At 35.4% G+C, this 27,027-nt stretch overlaps 1 protein-coding gene across 1 annotated transcript in view; it reads right to left on the minus strand.

The window, feature by feature from the left end:
• PTPRQ (protein tyrosine phosphatase receptor type Q) overlaps positions 1–27,027 on the minus strand; it is a 198,346-nt gene that overhangs the window by 125,616 nt on the left and 45,703 nt on the right. Inside the window, exons 18-23 of the mRNA XM_060165124.1 lie at positions 11,628–11,788; positions 10,789–10,934; positions 6,709–6,877; positions 4,957–5,247; positions 4,413–4,688; positions 3,888–4,039 (exon numbers count right to left, since the gene is read on the minus strand). Of these exons, the coding sequence (XP_060021107.1) occupies positions 3,888–4,039; positions 4,413–4,688; positions 4,957–5,247; positions 6,709–6,877; positions 10,789–10,934; positions 11,628–11,788 (1,195 nt within the window). The remainder of the gene's footprint in view (positions 1–3,887; positions 4,040–4,412; positions 4,689–4,956; positions 5,248–6,708; positions 6,878–10,788; positions 10,935–11,627; positions 11,789–27,027) is intronic.

A 27,027-nucleotide genomic window follows, 5' to 3' on the forward strand; every position in this document is an offset into this window, starting at 1 on the left:
TCTTGAATTCATCTAAATTCATTTTTTAATTCTCAGTAGCATTTTGTGTAAATTAATTTATTCATCAGCTATTGTATGGTAGGCACTGGGAATACAGCAGTGAATGAAACAGAACCTCTGCTCCTATGAAGCTTAAACTATGACTTTTCCCAGACAACTCCTGAATTTCTAATTTTATGCAATCTCTTAGGAAAATGAAAAAAAGAACAAAAGTTATCACAGTTGTTCAAAAGAGGATATTATTTCTCATAGAAAATTTTACCATCAAATATAAAGCCTTCATTCAAAGAGAATTGTCCTAATAGAAAGAGCACTTAAGATTGATAGTTACCCTATGGAAAAAGAAGACAATCTCCTATGTGGTATAATTTTAAGAATACTGCATTATATCTAATCCAAAATATAAACTACTTTCACTTATATATTAAACATTTCAGTGGCAGAAATTTAGCAAGAATACTAATGCTCAGGGCACTCACGGTTAGAATCATATTTTAAATTAATCTCTTGCAAGTCATTGACATACTTTATGAACTCACTGTATTACGCTGTTTCCTTTCATTCTTCCACAATTACTATTTACCAAGTACACTGTTAGATAACCAGGAGATTATAAAGATATATAAGACATGGTCCCTGTCATCAAGGAATTGTTATATTAATTAGAGAAATCTACCAACAACTGCATTCTAAGAAGAAATTAAACACAAGCAGGTAAATTTTGACTTGGGTTAGGAAGGGTGAGTAAGTACGCAGAGAAATGACTGAACTCAGGAGATAATAATAAAAAGTGTGAGTAGCTTACTGGATAGTGGACAGACTGACAAAGTAAGTTGTAAGATGGAGACATGAGTAAGGAATATTTCCAAACATAACAGAACTTTTTTACTGAATAAAAAATTTCTTTCAGTATGTGTGAGTGACCTGAGTTACCAGCAGACCTGAGTCTTATTTATCTCCAAATGGATTAAACTGGATTGACTGAGATGGCAGGAACATTTGAAGTGGTTCTGGAATTATTATGCCTCCAGGAACTCACATATAATCTGAAAGAATAGAAAAGAAAAGAAAAGAAACTAATAGTTGGGACATAGAGGTAGCTGAAAACATAGAAAGGAAAACAGGACAACACACTCAAAGAGAAAGCCACACAGAGGGAAGAAAGCAGATAAAGAAAACCAGATGTTGAGAAAGGAAAAAAGATGGCATGAGGATACATTTAAAGGAATTTGAAAGAAAATAAGGCTATGAAAATTCACGGAAGACAAAATAGATGTAAAAAGGAATAACTAAAAGTAGTAGATTTTAAAAGAAAACTACTCCTTCCACCCCAAAAAGGATATATTTAATACTTTATGGTATAAAGATTATATCTTTGCTACTAGTGAAATTTCAATGGTGGCATTTCTATTGAGAAAACAGATGTCTAAAACTCTTAGAATATAACCTACCCTCATATTCAGTTAGAGGAGTACTGTCATTTCAGGCTTAGTGCTATTACAATGCTGAATGGAATTTGTTCTTTTTTTTTAAACCATATACAAAAACAATAGCTACCGTGTTTATCATATGCTGGGGATTGTTCTAAATGCTTTATATAGATTTTCCCTTACAACCTTCACTTTTTAGTGGATGTATCTTTACAGCTCCCATTTTGCACTTGAGGAAACTGAGTCATAAGAATTTAAGCAACTGCCCTAAGGCAGAACAATAAGTCTCAAAGTCAGGCTTCTAATCAGAAAATTTGATGCCAGAGTCCTTAATTCATGACTGTGCTAACGGTGTTGATGGTAGAGATCTCTGTTCTGAGGAAAAGATCACACATACACATCCACACTTCAATATACATACATGTTTATCCTAGGAATGATCACATTCCTAGGATAATAAAGATTATTATCTTTAAAATATAGAAATATAGAAAATGATTCCTTTTCCCCATTTGATACCTATTTACCAGTGATCCATACAGACAAAGCACATTAAAAAAAAATGGAAAATGTTAAGATTAGACTAGAAATAGATACTAGAGGGCTAGAGACTCAGCACCATTAATGAAATTTCACACTGCTGGGAAACAGATTCCACATTTATGAAGAAATACAATTTGAATTCTACTCAGCCTATCAGATTTTAGAGTAATATCTTGATTTCCAAAAAGAAAATCATTATTCCTTATGACATAAACTTACACACTGCTTCTGATTTTTACTATTCACCTTTTAAGCTACACATGCTATAAAAATGATTTACCATCAGTAATAAATTATAATGCATATAATATTGGGGACAATGTTTATGCAAAGTTTTTGCATTCTCCTTGCTGCAACTAAAGAGCATTCCAGTACTTCATTTGCCTTTGGAAAAAAAATAAGAACACTTTCTCACATAAATGCTAGTTAATTACAACATATTTTGGCAATTAAATGCTAGAAATCATGTAGGTATATTTGAGACCCTTTGTTACATCAGTTCTTTGGGTATTTTTCATTGATTCTGAAACCTAAAAATGGAGGAGTGAAAGGGCATTTAGCATTGAAACTAATTAGCATTGAAAGAAAAAGAATAATGATATATTTTAAAAGACCAATTAGTGTGGGATTACATGCTATCTGGAAAGGTTAACAGAAGTCCAGTATAAACACTTTTCTGAACAGGTTGAAAACATTCATTTGGTACTTCTTTTAACAACGAATACAATAGTCCCCCCTTATTCACAGTTTCATTTTCCACGGTTTCAGTTACCCACAGTCAACCATGGTCCCAAGATATTAGATGGAAAATTCCAGAAATAAACAATTCATAAGTTTTAAATTGTGAGCTGGTCTGAGCTGCATGATGAAATCTTGAGTTGTCCTGCTCCATCTTGCCCAGGGTATCAATCAACCCTTTGTCCAGCATTTCCCACCCATTAGTCAGTAGCCTTTTTGGTTATCAGATCGACTGTCAGATAGCACAGTGCTTTTGTTCAAGTCACCCTTATTTTACTTAGTAATGGCCCCAAAGTGCAAGAGTAGTGATGCTGGCAATTCAGATATGCCAAAGAGAAGCCATAAAGTGTTTCTTTTAAGTGAAAAGATGAAAAATGTTCTCAATAAGGAAAGAAAAAGTAATCGTATGCTGAGGCCGCTAAGATCTTCGGTAAAAATGACATTTCTGTGACATTCTATGAAATTGGGAAGAAGGGGAAAAAATGTACAAGTTTTGCTGTTGTACCTCAAACTGTGAAAGTTATTGCCATAGTATGTGATAAGTGCTTAGTTAAGATAGAAAAGGCATTAAATTTGTACAAGAAGATGTTTTGAGAGAGAGAGAGAGGGACCACATTCATATAACTCTTATTATGGTTTGTTATAATTTTTCTATTTTGTTATTAGTTATGGTTGTTAATCTCTTACTGTGCCTTATTTATAAATTAAACTTTAGGAATTAAACTTTATGTATAAGAAAAAAACACAGTACATATCGGTTCAGTACTATTCATGGTTTCCGGCATCCACTGGGGGTCTTGGAATGTATCCCCTGTGGGTAAGGGGGATGAATGTAGAAATATATTACCCTTAAGACAATAACAGGTTTTAAATAGTCTGAAAAAATTTACTCTATACTTTCCAGCATTAACAAAATGGTGCAATTACTCCCTAACTTATAGCTATCTAGAAGTTACAAATTCTAAGTAAAACGCTATATGAAGTACTCCACTTCCATATTTGACAAACGTTTGCTGTGTTTTCTGCAAGCATCCTTAAGGTGTAGGAAACCAAAAAGATTTTTTAAAAAGACGGTCCTTGTGTTAATTAAAGCAGTCCATTTTCCCCCTGCATGTCAATACTTTAATTGACTTTCTAAATTTTTGAAATAAATATATAGTGTTATCATCAACCTACCTTATAAAATATAGTATCAGTTTCATGCTCATGAATTTTTAAACTATATACTTTAACAATACCGCCTGGAACAGGACTCGGGCTCCATTTCAGCCATACAAGGTCTGAAGTGTAGTTGACTAAAGTCAAATTTTGAGGAGGTGCTAAAGGCACTGCAGGAAAACACATTATAAAACTTATATTCATAACATTTTTTAGCAGAAAAATATCATCGTGACTCTAGCTTCTTGAAGACACTAGTTAAGAAAGACTTATAAACTGATCATATTTTAATTTCAGAAATAAAGAGCATAAGTAATCATGCTTTCGTACTTGGAACTCAGTAGTTCCAAAGTAGCTTTAAACAGAACACCCTGTTCTGAAGATCAAATTAAAAAAAAAATGTTCAGCAAAGCAGATGAATAGTTGTCAGGCTGTTACAAACAGACAATCAAATATCCTTTCATTTTCCATGCTGTTCCTTAAAAAGAGAGAGCAAGTGCTGCAACAGTGAAATCATTGGAAGAAATATGGATTCTGGCTTACCTGACTCATCTGTGTAAAAGAAAAGAACACTGGAAGGACCCAGTCCTTTTATAGTTCTTGCAGCAGCAAAAAAACTATATAATGTAAATGGTGAAAGCTCGTCCAGTATTACATAGTTATCAGAAGTAACAAAAGAATAATTCTCACTTGGTCCTTGTAAAATTAAATCATAACTTATTATTGCACCATTTGGTTTTACTGGGGGATCCCATGATAAGAGAACTGAGGTAGAGGAAAGGTTTTTAAAAGTGTTGATTATTGGTGAAGTTTCTGGGACTATAAAAGAAAAAAAGAATATTAAGTGAAACAAAAGTGATTAGCATCAAGAAGAAGAGGCTTTAATAATAATGGGACTTAATTTTTATCAACAGGTAATTATTTTAATTTTAAGAAACTTAGAGCTTACTGTGTTTATTGAAAGGCTAATTACTTAAGAACAAACAGAATCTATGTAGTGATAAGAATAATGTTTTCTATCAGAAAGCAATATAAATAAGAGAACACCAACAATCTGCTTAATAGGCAATAAAAGGGTCCAGCCTACCATCTTCTTCAGTTTTGATGTGTAGTTGGGCAGTATAGGTATCAGAGAATCCCTTTTCTGTTGATGGAGTGATTTTTAATATATAATCAGTATATTTTTCCAGATTATCAAAATACATGCTTCTGTCATATGTAACTAGAGGTGGTCTCACGTGGCGAGGAGTTTGCTGTGAGCTCAGAGAAACATAGTAGAAGACTAGACCGTTTGGTTGAGACGGAGGGCCCCAGCTTACATTTATTGCAGTTGACGAAATGGACTTGTAAGTCAGGTTTCCAACAACTCCTTCAGGTACTATGACAGGTAATGTGCAAAATATAAAAATCATCAGTCACCCTAAATAAAATATAAGTAAATTCACAAACCGGAGGATAATTGTTGAAATGGCAACTACTACATCACCTGCTCTTACATTATTTAAATCCACATGTGGTAACATCATCTACTACAAAATATCTTCTAAATAATTATATTAAAATCATTCAAAATAAACCCTGTCATCTTTAATATGTGTGAGAACTGTTTTATGCAATATTTTCTTGGCTTTTCCTTCCTACAAGATGGTGATTTTGAGTCTGTATATGAGATTATGAGTATGTGATGGAAATTATGTGTATGAGATTAGGAGTATGCACACATGTATGTGGGCATGTATACTCAGATATTTAAATATTATCTAAACAATATTTTTAGTTTCTTTCTTCTAAAGATTATCCTTATTGTACATATGAAGTCATCCAGGGCCTCTCACTGGGAACAGTGCACAGTGTTTATTATTCATGGTGCTATAATAATAACTGATAAAACGTTATAGGTTGGTGAAAATCTTGGGAGAGATCTGCATTTAAAGAATTCCTGAAATGATATTGACCACAAATTGCACTAAACATTTTTGCTAAAGACTCCCCAAACTTGTATTTCCACATATCATTATCTACTCTGCTGATCAATGAGTAAACAATTTAAAAGATTGTTCCAACAACAGGGAGAACATTCATTCTTCATACTTAAAGTATCTGTCAAATTTATAATCTTCAAATAATAAACAGAATTCTACTCTCAGCAGAAATTTAGGTCAGTATCATTTCTCAGTAAGAGGACTAATCTTTAAAAAATAAATGGACCACAGAAACAACCACAAGAAGAAATAGACAATGATCCATGTATCATCGTATTCTTGAAACTGAAACCTAAAAAACAGCAAGAGCTTCAGTCATTATAGTTTTCTGAATACTCAGCACAAACAGGATTCTGCAGAAGCCACAAATGAGAAACTTCCAGAGTTAAAAAAAAAAAAAAGGTATTTTGGACATATTAGTCACAAACACAATAAGAACAAAGATGCTGCATAAAATCCTTTGTGGGGTCAAAGACTGAAAAGGAAACAAGTTGCTAGAGAGAAAAAAATGTCATTTCTAGAGCAAATGGATATTAAGTATTGGAAAATCCATCCACATACGCAACGGTTTTTTCCATGCCCATAACCGATGGCTGTGACATCTTTCAAAGCAATGAAAGTGACAGAATTTTTATAAATGGATGGTAGCAGTTTTCAGGAATAGAAAAGGCTGTTACTATTGTAATAGGTTTATAGCTATATTAAATGCATTTTCAAACTTCTATGACTGGTTAAATGTGCCTAAATAAAACACATATTTTATTACCAATACATACAAATAGAAAAAGATTCTGAAATAATTATAAAGTTCTAAATTAATCCTATTAAACATTAATGAATGCTTTTCATTTACATACTGTCTTGATCTGTGTATACTTGAACTATGTCACTGCTTTTATTCCCATTTCCAACTGAAGTACTTGCTGTTACCCAAAATGTATAGTAGCTGAATATTGCCAGTTTATCTATTATTGCAGATACGGTCATATTGTCAAAGTCATTGGTTACTTCATGGAGTGTAAAATTCTGAAAAATAAACATATTGTTTTAATTGTTCAGAGTATATTTTTAGTATACATGAGCATTTCAAAGTAATTATTATTCATGGATTGGTTGCCTCAGTATTTTAATATGTTAATTTTTGAGGAAAATAAACAAAGAACTTTTTTATTGCAATAATTAAACTGGAAATATGTTTGTACTAAAAGAGGAATAGATGGTAGCAGTTTTATTAAATCAACATACAGAGTAGCAGAAACTCCAAGCTTAGCTGCAGTGAGGAAGGTCTAGTGGTGAACTGGAAATGCTACAATGTGCTGACCAGTGTCAGTTTCCCTTATGAAACATTCAAATATTTTTCAAAACATTGACTATATATTTTTAAACAAGTTTGGGAGTATTATAAAAATTTTAAGTGTTTTCTTCCTGTTAACAGTGTAGGAATTACGAAAGTGTTCACCTCTTTCTATGAACTCAAATGGTTATTATCTTTCATAGACCCTCTTTTTTTCTACAATCATGTAGAGAAATGGGAAGGCAGTTGGATACACTCTCATATGTGCTGAGTAAGAGAAATTTTAAAATTCTCTTGCAGGACCCTACTTATATTTGTCCCAAGGCATTTTTCAATAATTAAGGAATTACAATCATCCCTTCCTTGACCAAATTTTAAACACAAAACACATAGTCAAAATCAATTCTAAAATAAAGGAAAACAGAATTTTAAAAAAGTCACGTAGGTAATTAAATATGAATTAAGCATGAAAAATTTTATAATAATGTCTACTTATACTGAGAAATCTGAATCATTCCAATCTGCACAAAGCCCTTAGAGTCCAAAGACCTGCATTCAATTCTGGCAACAGCTCTGGATAAATCATCTGATCACAAAGCTTCTCCAACTGTAAAATGGGAATAATCATTTCCACTTCACAGAGGCCTTTTGAGGATTAGATCATATAAAGCATATAAAACAATACCATCTCTGGCACACGATAAAAAACTGATAATTAGTAAAAAGTTCATTAAAATTAGTAACACAGGATAATCAATTTGACTAAAATTTATAGTTATCGTGGTTCTGCAATGTATCAACAAACTAAATTCAGCAAATTTTTGTGGTTCTTTCCCAGTATAGGGAGTGGGGGAGAGTAAGTGTCAGAAAAGATCTATTTAACTTTTGTGGTGACTTATTTAGGAACAGACAAGTTAAAACATATTTAATCTCACACAAAATATGATCTGTGAACTTAATATCTTCCAACACATCTACTTTACACATGGCATAACTGGATTACATAAATTCTCTCTTAAAATATTAATAGAGCTTTTTGACTTTTCTTTGCTATAAAATTTATTCCGACTACCTATGACCTACCTTGATGACAATATTAAGTAACAAATTATTTTTAATCACCCAGAAGTTATTCATGCTGAGTGTGAGTAAACATGCACAGACATGTAACAAAGTTAGAATTATACCAATTATCCAGATGATTATTCCATTCATCTATTTATTTTTGGAAAAAATGTCTTGTGGCTCAAACTATCTAATTAAGGTTTATTCTTTGTGTATATGAATGCAGTCAGAAGGTATTTAGTAAAAACTTCTCAAATTTGATTAATCAGCCAGTACTCATTTAACACTTTTTAATAAAAGACACTATATCAGGCAAACTGAGGAGACATAAGTGGGTAAATGTTAAAATGTAGAAGAGTTAATATACTATACAAAACACAATATACCACAGTTGGAGGAGGGACAAGATGTATTGCCAAGTAGTAGCAAAGAGATTAAATTCCACAAAGTCAGAGGAAGGAAAGATCACTTCACAACAAACTCAAGTGCTCCAAAATTATAACTAAGTACTGAAAATAACGTTGATCTGTTATAAGAATTTTACGTTCTATGATTAAAACATTTATTGAGCATTATCATACTGTACCAGAGGACTTCAGGGGATGGAAAGACAAGCGTCACACACAAGTCTTTTCTTCGTGTTATTTGCTATGGGATGAGGGAGCTAAGATAAGTAGCAGATACCAGAAATAGAAAGCAGAATATGATGTGCCATGCATGAGATATGCCACAAAGTTCTATGGAAAGAAGAAAGAGAAGGAAGAAAACAGCTCTACATCTATTCTGCTACATAATTTTCATTTTGAGGATTTCTTCTATTCTACCAATCCAAAATAGAAAATTAGGTAGTGAAGATTTTTATGCTATATTTAACGTTAACTTCAGAAGTAAATTAAAGCACGGATGAACTTCAAGAAATATAAAAAATGTTTTAATATCATTGGCCTGTGTGCCCTCTTGCAGCTGTCACACCTAAAAGCACTCTTAAGATAATTTAATAAAAGATGACATTTTCTAAGATAGATGAATTGCAAATGGTATATTATATACTCAGGTTTGAATAAGAAGGTTCATAAAATCATGTTGAAATCATAGTTAAACATTTACACTCGATTACCTAGATGTGGACAAAGAGAACCAAAATTGAATCAGAGACAAGCCATAAAGTAAACTGTACAGAGGCAAAACCTTTGCTAAGATTCAGAACTACTGAATTTCAAATACTAAATATTGGTTAAATGCATGAAAAAAAATCTGCAATTTGAATGGCCTCTATGACATAATGACACATTATTAAATTTGTAAACACATTGTGGTAAAAAAATAAATTGCACACTGATCCCCATTCTTCCCCAAATACAGAACAAAAAGGAAGAGCAAAAATTGCTTGATGTACAGAGTTAAACAAACAGATCCTCTTTTCTTAGGCAGTCCCACTCTGAGAGGGCCTTGAGCAGAATATAAAAATAGAACCAAACTCTGGACTGTCTTTTACTCACTGCTGAGTAAGGCCTAAGATAGCTTGCAAAGTTCTGCTCTGACCTTATTCATTAGCCTAAACTGTACTAAATCAAGTCATACTTTAGTCCCAGAGATTTCTGCTCACAAGAACTCTAGTGGCTACACATGGGTTGTTAATCACAAATGGAATTAGGCAACTTAGAATTAATAAGACTCATCTCTATCCTCCTTCTGCTTAAAAGGATGCAAACACTTAATAATGGTCAGAGTCATAATCAACATGCAGTCAACAGTCCCTATCAGTAAGGTACATATTCTGTAAATTGCAGTATTTCTTCTAAATTAGTGTTTTCCAAGTTATATTCCAACTCTCCCCATTCCTGATTCAATCACAACCAATCCAGTTTTAATCTTTTCATCTACTAGAGTTCTGTGAAACAGTTTGGAGAAATAAAAGAATTTGGCTGAAAAATTAAAACTATTTCTTTAAACAAAATGCACTTTAGCTATTTTTATAACTGTTATTGTTCATATCTCAGAAAGTGTCCATCTGCAAAGTGTGCGACCCTATAACCTTGCATACCTCAAGTTAAATAAGCACATTTTAATAGTTTCATTACATCTGATACGAAGCGATGATGATGATGATGATGATGATAAGCCCTCCTGCTAACAACTGAAAATATTTTTAGAATTGAAGAAAAACACACAAACACATCCAAACATGAAAACTATGTGTATTATATACAAACAAAAAGAAATTTTTTTTTAGCTGAGAAATAATTGAGGGTAAATGAAACCATTAACTCTCTAGTGAACACTTCTTGGAGAAGAGGCACTCAGGGCCATATTTATATACAGAATTTTTAAAAGGTGGCAGCTTCATTGTTGGTAACACATTTGAAGCTGATAGAGAAACGTGTGTGTTTGAGTATATGTGTGCATGCTTAGACAGTTTAAAATGTATTTATTTCTCCACCACATTTTTCTATGTCAATGGCAGTTCTACAAAATGTCTACACAAAATTCTAATAAGCAACTTTTTCTACCATGCCAAGTCTTTATCAACAGAGCTGAAGGATGTAAGTAAAGAAGCAGGAGAAAACTCAGGTCTTACCTGCACAAAAGTACCTGAAGTATTCCTGTAATAAACAGAATAATATTGTATAATCCCATTAGGTTTTGAAGGAGGCGTCCAAAAAAGAAGTACTGATGAAGAACTGAGGTTTGCATAATGAACATCTTTGGGAGGATCACTTGGTGCTAGAAAACAAATGATCGAACAATAAACTGTACTTGTGTCTCTAAAAAATGTGTGAAATGTTCTAAATGTTACCTCCCTTTGATTAGTTATGATAATTGTTTAAAAACTAAGAATAATATCTAATTAGAAATCAGAAATGAAATCCACAAGGCTCACTGGGCCATCCCCGTAACACTCTACCATAGCAATATCTAAGCAGAGACAGACGGATTTCTTACTCATAAAACACTATCCCAGTTCTAAAACATGCCTACTGCCCTAGATTTGAAAACAACATTATGACAAGTTTCCGATATAGAATGCATAATATGAAATTCTAATTTAACTTGCAATTTTGAAATTGAATAATAGAGGACAAAGGCAGAGAGCCGACTTCATGCATTTTACTTTGTTTCATTTAAAAACACACTAAATGCTTACTAAATGTTGAGTTCTGTGCTGAGTGCATTTACAAATATAAATTCATTTAATCCTCATAAGGACCCTGTGAGGTAGGTAACATACCGTTTCCATAATACAGATGGGAAATTGAGGCACAGAGAGATTAACATCACATAGGTAGAGAGTGAGCAAAAAGCAATTTTGCATGTAACCATGACAGATATTAGGTTTAATAAGACATATTTATATTTAACACATTTTTTTTCTGAGTATGATATTCTTTTACTTGGCCTACATCCATAAGAACTCACCTCCTTCGGGTGTTCGAAAGTTAACGATATTGCTTCTCGTTTTCCCTTCACCAAATCGGGTGCTAGCTGTTACATAAGCACTATATTCAACATTATAGTCCAAATCTGAGAACTCTAATGATGTTTCAGTTACATTAATGTTCTTTAATGATGATCTGTCCCTAAGAGGAAAATAAAGGATTATCTGCACAACTGACCTTTAAATTAAACGTTACAGATACATTTTGAGTACAAGTACATTAAAAATAAGCAACATTTATGCACAGATATTAATCCGGATTAATGGGATAAAGATGCTACTTATCCAGAAATGCTGAAAAGAATGAATTTCAGAATAATTCAGTGAGTAAATTCTTTTGTTTTCAAGTATATCCAGTAATTCAATCAAGTGTTAATAGGATGTTCATATTAAGAGTTTGCTTGGACTGCTTTTAATGGCTCTCTAGGAATTCTGTGTGTTCAAAGTAATTACAGCATTCTTTTTCATACGAATGTTTTAGTTGTTCAAATATGTGTTCTACCGAAGTGTTGGCAAAATCTAATTTATACCATATATTTATCAAACACATTTTATATATATTGTACAAAAGTAACATTTACTTCAGACCAATTCAAATCAATTTCAAATGATAAATACCTGAATAGTAATATCTAAAATAACGAGTATGGGTTATCCTTTATTTATGTAATTAGAAACAAGATTTAAAATAATGTATGTACAACATAACAGGAAAGCAAAAAGTAGAGCTCACATCTCTCACTCAATTAAAATCTTAAATGTATCTGAAATATCACTTCAGAAAAGAAAGTAAATATTGACTTAAACTCTCCAAGTAAGTACCAAAATGCCAGGAGAGGGGGGAAATGTCTAAAGAGCATACTGTTGCTAAGTAATACAGCACTACAATTAATTTCAGTCATGTTAATTCAGTTTCCATAGAATTGGGTATAGATTAGAATTTAAAGAATGAATATGTATATAATGGTACTGAAAACTATGCATTTTAAAAAGAAATTTTGATTTTTAAGAGCAATAAAGCGAGAGAGAGGCATGGACATATATACACTACCAAACGTTAAGGTAGATAGCTAGTGGGAAGCAGCTGCATAGCACAGGGAGATCAGCTCGGTGCTTTGTGACCGCCTGGAGGGGTGGGATAGGGAGGGTGGGAGGGAGGGAGACTCAAGAGGGAAGAGATATGGGAACATATGTATATGTATAACTGATTCACTTTGTTATAAAGCAGAAACTAAGACACCATTGTAAAGCAATTATACTCCAATAAAGATGTAAAAAAATTAATTATTAAAGAATTTAGATAAGAAAATATGAGTAATATCACAGAAAAGATACAAATCTCATGTAATCTCAGTTTTTTCTTCTTTCAAAGCACAAGGCATCCGAGAGGTAAATGGATATTCCCTCTGAACATAAAATGCACTTTCTTTACCACTGAAATATTTGAATCCTTGAATCATTAAGGGGAATAACAGATTTTAAGTGAATTAAGGATATCCACAGAGAGATACATTTCAGCCATGGTTTTACCATTACAAAAGCATCAATTCACTCCAAATATAAGTATGGTTATCTGAAAAATAGCTGGAAAGCTTACCATGGTGAGAAATATGGATTCAGAGTATGAGATTAGAGACAGGCAGGATTAGCCAGGCTATTCAGTGATTTGAAAGAGTTTCATCAGACATCCTTTTTCAGAAGCCATAGGGAGAGCTGAGTTCTCTCTTTGACTTTGCTGAGACTATAGGAGAGAACCTTTTAAAACTCTTAATGCTGTGGCTATTAGGCTATTAGTCTGAGAAAGATGCCTTGTCATAGAAACTTTACCCAACTGCATACTCCTGTCATTGGTCACAGGTTATTAGAACACTACAGTATAGCTAGTCCAATTCAGATCTCTAAAGCTATGAAATTAGCTAAAGCAACCTAATTGCATTATATCTGTTTCAAAACTTTCTTTTCAAGCATATTTTTAATAATATCTGCTGCCTTGTATGACTACTTTCTTACCCTGATCTTCACAGCAAAATAGTGCAGATAAGGATCTGCCTACAATAAGAAAAACCCCAATTATGTTCCATAAGTAACACAGAATCAAGGCAATTACCTGGAAAATGCAGGTCAAACGTAAATTTTGTCTTAAATATCTGGATATTTCAGTAAAAAGAAGATAGTCTTTATAAATTATCTGAATAACAAATTCAATAGTCCACCTCAGCATACATAGGTATAGTTTCCACATCTACTCCAGTTTATCTCCAGGGACAAAACAGTGCTAACAAAAATTTTTCAAATACTGGTATGTCTTGTCTGTTTGGCGTTTGTAGTTTAGAGTTGTGGCTGATATTTTAATAACTATGGTAGAAAAATATCTGAGCACAGATAATCTTCAATTGAAGCTTCAACTTCTGGTACAAGTTCAGAATGTATCTTGGGTACATAAGAGATGGTCTGCCATAAAACTGAGAACCCAGAAGTAGGAAAAGGAAAGAGAAGTGATGCTGTTCCCAAGGATCCGACTCCACCCTCCTTGCTCTTATGCTGCCGCCAGATTGGCGGAAACACACAGAAACCTCTGGGCTGAGGCCTGAGCTCTCTGCTCTCTGAAGAGCCATCTCATGGGCAATCCTACAGTTTCTCCCATGCATAAGAAACCCAGCTTTGACACTGCTGGAATCAGTTGTTACTCCTGGTTTTAGCTGGTTTAGTTTTAAAATGTCTGTTTTGTTCTTATTAGTTTAAAAATATGATAATAGGATTATGATGTGTTCCACTACAGTGTTTCATTTCCATTTATAAAAGTATATGTCCTATATCTTGATTTTTCTCATGTTAATAACAATAATCTATACCATTATTTTCTTTTTAGTTGCCTAATTTGGATATAGCATATTTCTTCAGCCTTCCCTCTACAAATTAACATTTAGGTTGTTTCTCTTTTTTTTCATATTACTATCAGTGATGCAGTAATCATTCTTACTCAAATATCTTTCCATAACAATACTTTTATTTCTGCAGGTTAAATTCCCAATAGTGTGACTGAGTCAAATGGTTTTATAAAATCTTTATTTTAATGATAATTAATAAATCATTATTATCTGGAGTCACAGCAAGTGTGCAAACTTTCACCACCTGTCTCGATATTAATTTTCTTAATTTCTGCAAATTTAATTGACCAGAAACATTTATTTAATTTGCACACCTCGGACGATGAGTAAAACAGATTATCTTCTTATTGGTCATTTGCAGTCCAATTTTTGGAATAACTTATTCATACATTTTCTTTTATATACTTTATTTTAGTCTTTTAAATGGAATACAGTATATGTCAGGGAGTTAAGGAGGCATTGTTCTTTTATAGTGCTCCAAATTGAGAAGGAGATACCTTCCCCACTCCTTCTGTATTTAGTGATGATATGTATACAATCAATATTCAACAAAATTCAGCAAAATTCTTTGAGCACCTATTATATGTCAGGAACTATTAAGTGAGTAAGAGACAGGCCTTACCCTCAAAACAGAGGGACAAAGCAATAAGTAATTATAAAACAATTCATTAATAACAGTGTGATCCCCTTAAGGGCAGTAATTTTTCCCCTAGTGGCTAAAAGCAAAGAAAAAGAGAAAGAATGAGTGAGGAAATTAATTGTGACCCAAGAGTAGAAAAGGAGAATAAAGCACAGCCCCCAGAGATGCAGGAAACTGTTCACTAGAAAGCAAGTTTGTGAGGTTTGAGAGTAGAATAGGGAGTTGAGGAGGGAAGAGGAAGAGAGAAGGCCCACCTGACAGAGCAGGTCTAACTCTTACATATCCAAAGTCATAAACTGTGTGGAAATGGAAGGACCATAAATGTCACACAATACTTAACCTATAAAGTAGATAACTTAGAAAATCAGGCAAACCTCCCACGCAGTGCAGATTTTCAAACTGAGGGAAAAAAAAACCTTGGGGAGTCTTCAGTGCTATCATTTTACTGATTTAACTTATAAACTCATTAGAACATTTTTAGTCTTTTTTTTTTTTTTTTTTTTTTTTGCGGTACGCGGGCCTCTCACTGCTGTGGCCTCTCCCGTTGCGGAGCACAGGCTCCGGACACGCAGGCTCAGCGGCCATGGCTCACGGGCCCAGCCGCTCCGCGGCATGTGGGATCTTCCCGGACCGGGGCACGAACCCGTGTCCCCTGCATCAGCAGGCGGACCCCCAACCACTGCGCCACCAGGGAAGCCCTTAAAGCCTTTTTGAATTTGAGAAATCAAAAGAATTTGAATGACTTTGAAATTATTCTGAATAAATATAAGATGGAGTTTTTCTGTTTGTCTACACTCATTGGTAACATCAAGAAAACATATTGGGATGAAATTAATGGAGTCTTTAAGATGAAATTATTTCCTAGTTAATTTACACTTCTTTTCAAAAGACAGACCACATTTTGACATCTAGGGCATAAAGGAAATTCTAGAGCTTAAGAGCAGTTTCTTTGCTCTGCTTTACCAATTCCTTTGCTCATTTCTTATCACATCAAGACTATGCTAAGCAACAACTGCCTAAGAGGAACCATGAATATCAAAACCATATGGAAAGACTTAAACAAAAGTCCCCATTTCCCTAACTGTGAACATGAATGGTTTCCTAGACAAGGTATGAGACTCTTTGAAAGGTCATGGTCTCAATTCTAATCTTCATCATTTGGTATTTTGTTCCATGTGGGCAATCTAGCCTGATGATACACCCATTCCTGTACATTCCTATGAATTTATTTTTAAAAGTTTAATCTGCTATTATCTAAATATTCTACACTAATCCTTTCACTCACTAAATACCACTCTCCAAAATAAAGAATTTCAACATGCATTTACTTGACTATCAAATCATTTTCTCTCTCACATGACCCAGCAACTTCACTAATTTTCCCACTCCAATGACACTGGTCTTCTATGTTGCAATTACTCTAGAATATTTACTCTTCACAGATGGATTGAATCAGTAGGTTAATAATTACATATCAAAGAACCCCAAACTAGCATAAATAGCTGCATATTCTATGATCCTAAAGCTTTACTAGAATCTCAGAGAAAGTCTGAGTCAAAGTAGGGTATTCATTTATTGTTACTCTTATTCCTGCTGTCATCATTTGCTTGGCTGGTTGATTTCATTTGATTTGGTTTGACTTTGTTTTGCTTGTTTGCATTTAGCAGAAAAGACACATTTATAAGATTAGAGGAGAATGAGGTTGAAGCTCACTTATACACTTATAAACCATCCTCTTGAAGCCAACATAGGAATTAGGGTCCACAAGACAGGAGGAGGGACTGTACTTAAGCTGGAGGAGAAAGATTTCATCCCCTGAGGACAGACACAATCCCTCGGGCCAAAATAAAGCATTTGGATTTTATTCCAAGAGTAATGGAAAGTCTTTTGAATGTTTTCTCCTGGGTGTAATCTTTGGGTGAGTGATGAAAATAAAATTTAAAAATCCCATTCAATACTGAGATTCATTCTTCTCTCTCTCTAGATAGACACACACAGGGAGGGAGGGAGGGAGGGAAGGAAGGAGGGAGGGAGGGAGGGAGGGAGGGAGGGAGAGAGATAGAGATCCTTATTCAAGCCTCAAGTCTCCATGTATCTGGCCTGCCCACCCCTCCAGTTTCATCTCTTTCCACTTTCCTCCTGTGCCACTATACTCAAGACACAGGGCCATCTTGCTGTTGCCCACACCAAGCTTCTTGCTGTTAACCACACTTGATGAAATTATTTGAGTTTCTACAACCAGTTAGTATACCCCTGGGCTTTTCAGCTAAATATGTCATTATTTTGCTTAAGCCAATTTAGGTTGGGCGCAATCATTAGAAACTAAAAGAATCTTGCCTAACACCTATTTCCATTATTTAATAGTTTATCATATGCCTCGATCCTGAGTATTTCCACCATCATCATCACTCCTTGCTGAACAAGCCTGCTTTGTCCATTTACCATTGTAACTGTGAGGACCAGTTATTCAACTGGTTTACACATAAAACAGTATGATCATGCTCTCATAAGGGATAAAGTCCATGAAACTATGCAGACCAATATCAAGCCAGTGATTTTTTTTGGTAGAAATATGCCATATGAGTTGACACACTAAGCTTAATTTATTATAACTCCATTAGTCTTTAATCACAAATGCTGTTATCAAACTAAGACTTTCCCAATCCTATAAGCATACTGTTGAGTTTTTAGAACAAAGGGCAATTATAACACTTATTCCTAGTGATTTGGGGAAAGCATGATTTGAGAGTAATACAGATCTGGTTATGATCCTAGTTCTGTCATCTTCTAGTTCTGTAACCTTAATCAACACCTTAACCTCATCAAGACTTAATTGCCACAACTATAAAATGGTGATAATATTCTTCACTTCAAGGTTTTGTCATGAAAAACAAGTGACAGGTAAGAAACCAAACACAGCATTTGTCCCAAAATGTTAACTATTCCACTATCCCTCTTGAGTCCTTTTCTTTAGCTCTCCAAGATGTTTTGTTCCCCAATCACAATCTTTCCTAGCTTTGTACATTTCACAAATGGGATGAGAAGACCCCTGAAATTGAAGGTATAAAAACTCAAGATCCACAAAGGCAAAGTAAATGACTAAAATGATTGAATTTAAAACAGAGTGTGGTGGGAACTGAGGTAAACTGCAAAGCAAATGCTCCACCTAAAGACCACCTCTATTTAATTCCTGCTGATTTATTTTCATGGGGAATATGGCAAAAGAATTCTGATTTTTGTAAGAAACAAAGGAAGTTGAAGTTTCACTAGATATCTACTCACTATACTGACAGAATTCTATTCAGAATTTATTAACAGTTTGCTGGTCCAGCAAAGCGTGGGTGGCCTACCAATAGCCTGCTTGTCGCCTCGGTACCCAAGCTTCATCCAAGTCATTCATGAAAATGATTAGCAAAAAAAGAGCTGAGACAGAGTTCTTGATATCCCACTAGAAACCTCAGGTTAAATGATCAAAAGCACCCTTACACTCAACCACTCCATCTACCTGTGTTTGTATCTCCCACCATCCTAATCCTGCCCCACTATTTCATGTCTACAATGCTCCTTATCAACTTCTTGACATAGTTCATTCATGCTGCCTCCAAGCCTTCATATACTGTTCCCACTGAGATGTTCTCCTGACTTATCAATCTGCCTTTACCAACTTCATTCCAAACGGGAGGTGAACTCAGGAAATTTGAAATAGCCCCCTCCCCATTCTGATTATTGATCTATATCATATGTTCAAACTATTAGGTAGTTTTAATAGAGTGAAAATCGTTTAGAAAAGTGGAAGAAATAGGACTAAGCGTATCTTTTTAGCATAATGAAAGCCATTTCCAAAGGTAAGCTTTTATGCTACAGGGGGAATCATTTGACCAGTGACATTTAATAAAATGCTGCAGTAAAACTGTTTTGACTTCCTAATATATTGCTCAGCAAGTATTTTTAAGTTATCTCACATGGGCATATTTTATCTCTAATTAGTCTAAATTATTTTAAGGTTCTATATATTTTTTATCTCCCCACAGAGTTTAATAAACATTTGTCAGACGGACTGATTCAAAGTTACTTCTCATAACAACTACTAAGAAGACCAAGAAACATTTAAAGGCCAAGGTTTGTATATAAGCTAGAATTTTCAGCATCACTTTCATTCCATAGTCTTTTAGCTACACCTTATGGGCCACTCACTTAAAAGTTTTATAAACAAGGAAGAAAACTACTGTTAAATTTTACTCACATTATGAATTGCTAAACAAATCAAAGTTGAATTCAACTATAAAATAAATGAATAAGTTGTATAATCAGTCTACTAGAATACCACACCTCAATCCGAAGTGTATTAAAAGAATAAGCTTAGAGGGCTCTAGTAGAAATTCATTTATTTAATGGTGGCCGCCCTAGGAATGAAAGGATTGCTTCTCATTTGAAATCATATAAACATAATTTACCAGTATTACTGAAGAAAAAGCGCTACTTAGATGACAAAAGTTATTTCACAAAGCAAACTTTAAAAGAAAACATTATTTTAAAATGCAATGGGTCAGGACTTCCCTGGTGGCACAGTGGTTAAGCATCCGCCTGCCAATGCAGGGGACACAGGTTTGAGCCCTGGTGCGGGAAGATCCCACATGCTGCAGAGCAACTAAGCCCATGCACCACAACTACTGAGCCTGCGCTCTGGAGTCCGCGAGCCACAACTACTGAGCCCACACACCGCAACTACTGAAGCCTGTGCGCCTAGAGCCCGTGCTCCGCAACAAGAGGAGCCACTGCAATGAGAAGCCTGCACACCGCAATAAAGAGTAGCCCCACTCACAGCAACTAGAGAAAGCTTGCAAGCAGCAACGAAAACCCAACACAGCCAAAAATAAATAAATAAACAAACTTATATAAAATGCAATGGGTTAAATAAGATTTCTGAACATGCCATCTACAAATCAAATGTGATTCACATAGCAGTGGTTATACAATGACTGCACAGTAACCCTCATGAGCTATTTTGTAAAGAAATACTCACGACAAAGGGAGGAGTCACCAGTATAACAAATATAACAGGTAACCTGCAATTTGCTGAAAACAGCAAATATCCAAAGATGTTGTTTTTCAAAGAAGTTAGTAGTTATTGAAAGAACTAAAATAATGGAAATTGAGAACTGTGAGAGAAATATGGACCCCTGAAACAGGAACTCTGCCAATAAAGATAGCCACCACTTATACAGTATTTTAAGAGAACAACACAGATAATTTAGTGGCTGTGCCATGACTCAAACCTATGTCTCTCTGACTCAGAATGCATGTCCATTATATGGTGATACATGCCTCCTATTCTCTCCAGTAAAACTGATACAGCAAGAGTTCAAAGAAAGCATTAGTGATTAGTGACAGTGATACGAAAGAACCTAGGATTATGACTATCCCTTTAACTACAGTGGTTCCAACAGGTATCTTAGGGAAGAAGATGCTAGAAATTTAAAAATATCTCTGTATATACTCCATTACCATTTATATATTTCAGTCTATTATAGATAATATTCTTTAAAATGTTAAGGTGTTTTTCCTTCTTTGTTTTTTCTTTGTAAGACCTAATTCTATTCAATTGAAGGTATTCATTGTCTGGAAAAGCATCACTACGCTTATGCCAGAAATGAAAAGCTAGTAAGTCTATATTAAGTTTTTAACTCTTAAAATATATTCTTCATTCATTCATCCATTCAACAAATATCTAGCTTCAATTATGAGCCAGGAAGTTTTCTGTTCCAGATACAGCAATTAACAAACCAGATCTTGAAGCAGATAGGATCTCAATCTCTTTCTGTCTCTCTCTCTCTTCTCTCGCCCTCTCCCTCCCAGTGTGTGTGTGTGTGTGTGTGTGTGTGTGTGTGCGCGCGCGTGCGTGCGTGCGTGTGTGTGTAAGATAAAGCGAAGTTCTACTGAGGAAAAAGTGTTTTTTACATTCTCTTTCCACATCGAGAGTCAATCCTGCATGATTTTAGACCGTAAAGTTTTATAATAAGTCATGGTATAGAAAGGAAGAAGTATATGCAAAAAGAAAGCTTTCAACAGTCAAGAACAAGAAAAAGTTTTGCTCCACTAAGAAAAGGTCAGAGAAAGAACAGGACAAAGCTTTCAGACAGGAGTGTCCTGGGATCTTAAGTTGAGGGTAGTGTGGTGAAAACAAATAGGTTTGTGAAGGAAATACCAGCGTAGAGCTCCTTCTTCTCAGGATGGAAAGGAAAATGGCAAACCTCTTAGAAAATATGTCTTTCATATGGCATTACTTATGTCTAGTAAGTAATTATGTCCAGTAATTACTTATGTCCCTGTAAGATCTAAGGGCTCTTCTAGCAGACCATCCAGAGCTAGGGAACAGTGTGGAAGCCACCTTCCCAGTCCTGCACACTACAGATTGGTTCAGAGAAAATGACCAAGAGCATCTAGCTACCTGAGGGTTGAGACAGACATGCTGAGAGAGCCAGGGCACTAGAATAAGCCTGAGGCTGGATCAAGGCTAAAACAGAAAATAAAAACCTTGAAACTAGAAGCTATGATGGGAGATGGGTCCCAGGATGACTCCCAAAAGCCAGGTGAAAAGAGCTACCATATCCCAGACTTGAGATCCCCTCATCCTACTTTCAGTGAGCTTCCCCTGTATCTATAATCCATCTTAGGAAGAGACAAAAAAGGGATATCAAAGGAGAGAAAAAGCACTACTGGGGAGTTGAACCCACACAGCATGATCGCTGTGCGACAACTGCATACAGAGTAATGACATTGTTCTCACAAGTGTAGGGCTGGAACCCCAGCCAGAAAAGTCTTGATTCTCATTTTCATTTTTTTTTTCACTTTCAATTTTATTTCTAACTTAGCAAAATGGTGTCAAAAATCTCAGAGTTATCACCCTTTGATTCAAAAATCTAGAAGTCGAGATTGGTTCAAAATGGCAGAGTAAAAGGACATGCTCTCACTCCCTCTTTGGAGAACACCGGAATGCAAAGACAAAGGAGAAGCCTCAATGAGACGGTAGGAGGGGCGCTATCACAATAAAATCAAATCCCATAACTGCTGGGTGGGTGACTCACAAACTGGAGAATACTTATGCCACAGAAGTCCATCCACTGAAGTGAAGGTTCTGAGCCACACGTCAGGCTTCCCAACCTGGGGACCTGGCAACGGGAGGAGGAATTCCTAGAGAATCAGACTTTGAAGGCTAGCGGGATTTGATTGCAGGACTTCGGCAGGATTGGGGGAAACAGAGACTCCACTCTTGGAGGGCACACACCAAGTAGTGTGAGCATCAGGACCCAGGGGAAGGAGCAGTGACCCCAAAGGAGATTGAACCAGACCTACCTGCTAGTGTTGGAGGGTCTCCTGCAGAGGCATGGGTCAACTCTGGCTCAACAAGGGACAAGGACACTGGCAGCAGAAGTTCTGGGAAGTACTCCTTGGCGTGAGCCCTCCCAGAGTCCCCCATTAGCCCCATCAAAGAGCCCGGGTAGGCTCCAGTGTTGGGTCGCCTCAGGTCAAACAACCAACAGGGAGGGAACCCAGTCCCACCCATCAGCAGACAAGCAGATTAAAGTTTTACTGAGCTCTGCCCACCAGAGCAACAGTCAGCTCTACCCATCACCAGTCCCTCCCATCAGGAAACTTCCACAAGCCTCTTGGATAGCCTCATCCGCCAGAGGGCAGATAGCAGAAGCAAGCAGAACTACAATCCTGCAGCCTGTGTAACAAAAACCACATTCACAGAAAGATAGACAAGATGAAAAGGCAGAGGGCTATGTACCAGATGAAGGAACAAGATAAAACCCCAGAAAAACAACGAAATGAAGTAGAGATAGGCAACCTTCCAGAAAAATAATTCAGCATAATGATAGTGAAGATGATCCAGGACCTCAAAAAAACAATGGAGGCAAAGATCAAGAAGATGCAAGAAATGTTTAACAAAGAACTAGAAGAATTAAAGAACAAACAAACAGAGATGAACAATACAATAACTGAAATGAAAACTACACTAGAAGGAATCAATAGCAGAATAACTGAGGCAGAAGAACGGATAAGTGACCTGGAAGACAGAATGGTGGAATTCACTGCTGCGGAACAGAATAAAGGAAAAAGAATGAAAAGAAATGAAGACAGCCTAAGAGACCTCTGGGACAACATTAAATGCAACAACATTCACATTATAGGGATCCCAGAAGAAGAAGAGAGAGAGAAAGGACCCCAAAAAAATATCTGAAGAGAATATAGTTGAAAACTTCCCTATCATGAGAAAGGAAACAGCCACCCAAGTCCAGGAAGTACAGAGAGTCCCATATAGGATAAACCCAAGGAGAAACACACCAACACACATACTAGTCAAATTGGCAAAAATTAAAGACAAAGAAAAATTATTGAAAGCAGCAAGGGAAAAACGAGAAATAACATACAAGGGAACTCCCATAAGGTTAACAGCTGATTTCTCAGAAGAAACTCTACAAGCCAGAAGGGAGTGGCATGATATACTTAAAGTGATGAAAGGGAAGAACGTACAACCAAGATTACTCTAACTGGCAAGGATCTCATTCAGATTCGATGGAGAAATCAAAAGCTTTACAGACAAGCAAAAGCTAAGAGAATTCAGCACAACCATACCAGCTCTACAATAAATGCTAAAGGTACTTCTCTAAGTAGGAAACACAAGAGAAGAAAAGGACCTTCAAAAACAAACCCCCCCAAAATTAAGAAAATGGTATTAGGAACGTACATATCGATAATTACCTTAAACGTGAATGGATTAAATGCTCCAACCAAAAGACACAGACTGGCTGAATGGATATAAAAGACCCATATATGTGCTGTCTACAAGAGACACACTTCAGACCTATGGACACATACAGACTGAAAGTGAGGGGATGGAAAAAGATATTCCATGCAAATGGAAATCAAAAGAAAGCTGGAGTAGCTATACTCATATCAGATAAAATAGACTTTAAATAAAGAATGTTACAAGAGACAAGGAAGGACACTACGTAATGATCAAGGGATCAATCCAAGAAGAAGATATAACAATTATAAATATTTAAGCACCCAACATAGGAGCACCTCAATATATAAGGCAACTGCTAACAGCTATAAAAGAGGAAATCGACAGTAACACAATACTAGTGGGGGACTTCAACACTTCACTTACACCAATGGACAGACCATCCAGACAGAATATTAATAACAAAACACAAGCTTTAAATGACACAATAGACCAGATAGATTTAATTGATATTTATAGGACATTCCATCCAAAAACAGCAGATTACACTTATTTCTCAAGTGCGCATGGAACACTCTCCAGGATAGATCATATCTTGGGTCACAAATCAAGCCTCAGTAAATTTAAGAAAATTGAAATCATATCAAGCATCTTTTCTGACCACAACGCTATGAGATTAGAAATGAATTACAGGGAAAAAAACGTAAAAAACACAAACACGTGGAGGCTAAACAATATGTTACTAAATAACCAAGAGATCACTGAAGAAATCAAAGAGGAAATCAAAAAATACCTAGAGACAAATGACAATGAAAACACGACGATCCAAAACCTATGGGATGCAGCAAAAGCAGTTCTAAGAGGGAAGTTTATAGCTATAAAAGCCTACCTCAAGAAACAAGAAAAATCTCAAACAATCTAACCTTACACATAAAGGAACTAGAGAAAGAAGAACAAACAAATCCCAAAGTTAGCAGAACGAAAGAAATCATAAAGATCAGAGCAGAAATAAATGGAACAGAAACAAAGAAAACAATAGCAAAGATCACTAAAAGCTGGTTCTTTGAGAGGGTAAACAAAATTGATAAACCCTTAGCCAGACTCATCAAGAAAAAGAGGGAGAGGACTCAAATCAATAAAATTAGAAATGAAAAAGGAGAAGTTACAACTGACACTGCAGAAATACAAGCATCCTAAGAGACAACTACAAGCAACTCTATGCCAATAAAATGGACAACCTGGAAGAAATGGACAAATTCTTAGAAAGGTATAACCTTCCAAGGCTAAACCAGGAAGAAATAGAAAATATGAACAAACCAATCACAAGTAGTGAAATTGAACTGTGATTAAAAATCTTCGAACAAACAAAAGCCCAGGACCAGATGGCTTCACAGGTAAATACTATCAAACATTTAGAAAAGAGCTAACACCCATCCTTCTCAAACTCTTCCAAAAAATTGCAGAGGAAGGAACACTCCCAAACTCATTCTACGAGGCCATCATCACCCTGATACCAAAACCAGACAAAGATACTACAAAAAAAGAAAATTACAGACCACTATCACTGATGAATATAGATGCAAAAATCCTCAACAAAATACTAGCAAACAGAATCCAACAGCACATTAAAAGGATCATACACCATGATCAAGTGGGATTTATCCCAGAGATGCAAGGATTTTTCAATATATGCAAATCAATCAATGTGACACACCATATTAACAAATTGAAGAAGAAAAACCATATGATCATCTCAGTGGATGCAGAAAAAGCTTCTGACAAAATTCAACACCCATTTATGATAAAAACTCTCCAGAAAGTGGGCATAGAGGGAACCTACTTCAACATAATAAAGGCCATATATGACAAAACCACAGCAAACATCATTCTCAATGGTGAAAAACTGAAAGCATTTCCTCTAAGATCAGGAACAAGACAAAGATGTCCACTCTCACCACTATTATTCAACATAGTTTTGGAAGTCCTAGCCACAGCAATCAGAGAAGAAAAAGAAATAATACAAATTGGAGAAGAAGTAAAACTGTCACTGTTTGCAGATGACATGATGCTATACAAACAGAATCCTAAAGATGCCACCAGAAAACTACTAGAGCTAATCAATGAATTTGGTAAAGTTGCAGGATACAAAATTAATGCACGGAAATCTCTTGCATTCCTATATGCTAATGATGAAAAATCTGAAAGAGAAATTAAGGAAACACTCCCATTTACCACTGCAACAAAAAGAATAAAATACCTATGAATAAACCTACCTAGGGAGACAAAAGACCTGTATGCAGAAAACTATAAGACACTGATGAAAGAAATTAATGATGATGCCAACAGATGGAGAGATATACCATGTTCTTGGATTGGAAGAACCAATATTGTGAAAATGACTATATGACCCAAAGCAATCTACAGATTCAGTGCAATCCCTATCAAATTACCAATAGCATTTTTTACAGAACTAGAACAAATCATCTTAAAATTTGTATGGAGACACAAAAGTCCCCGAATAGCCAAAGGAGTCTTGAGGGAAAAAAACGGAGCTGGAGGAATCAGACTCCCTGACTTCAGACTATACCACAAAGCTACAGTAGTCAAGATAATATGGTACTGGCACAAAAACAGAAATATAGATCAATGGAACAAGATAGAAAGCCCAGAGATAAACCCACGACCTATGGTCAACTAACCTATGACAAAGGAGACAAGGATATACAATGGAGAAAAGACAGTCTCTTCAATAAGTGGTGCTGGGATAACTGGACAGCTACATGTAAAAGAATGAAATTACAACACTCCCTAACACCATACACAAAAATACACTCAAAATGGATTCGAGACCTAAAGGTAAGACTGGTCACTATAAAACTCTTAGAGGAAAACATAGGAAAAACTCTTTGACATAAATCACAACAAGATATTTTTTGATCCACCTCCTAGAGTAATGGAAATAAAACCAAAAATAAACAAATGGGACCTAATGAAACTTAAAAGCTTTTGCACAGCAAAGGAAATCATAAACAAGACAAAAAGACAACCCTCAAATGGGAGAAAATATTTGCAAATGAATCAACGGACAAAGGATTAATCTC

Source organism: Lagenorhynchus albirostris, chromosome 11, assembly GCF_949774975.1.
Source record: "Lagenorhynchus albirostris chromosome 11, mLagAlb1.1, whole genome shotgun sequence".
Taxonomy (NCBI): Eukaryota; Metazoa; Chordata; class Mammalia; order Artiodactyla; family Delphinidae; genus Lagenorhynchus; species Lagenorhynchus albirostris.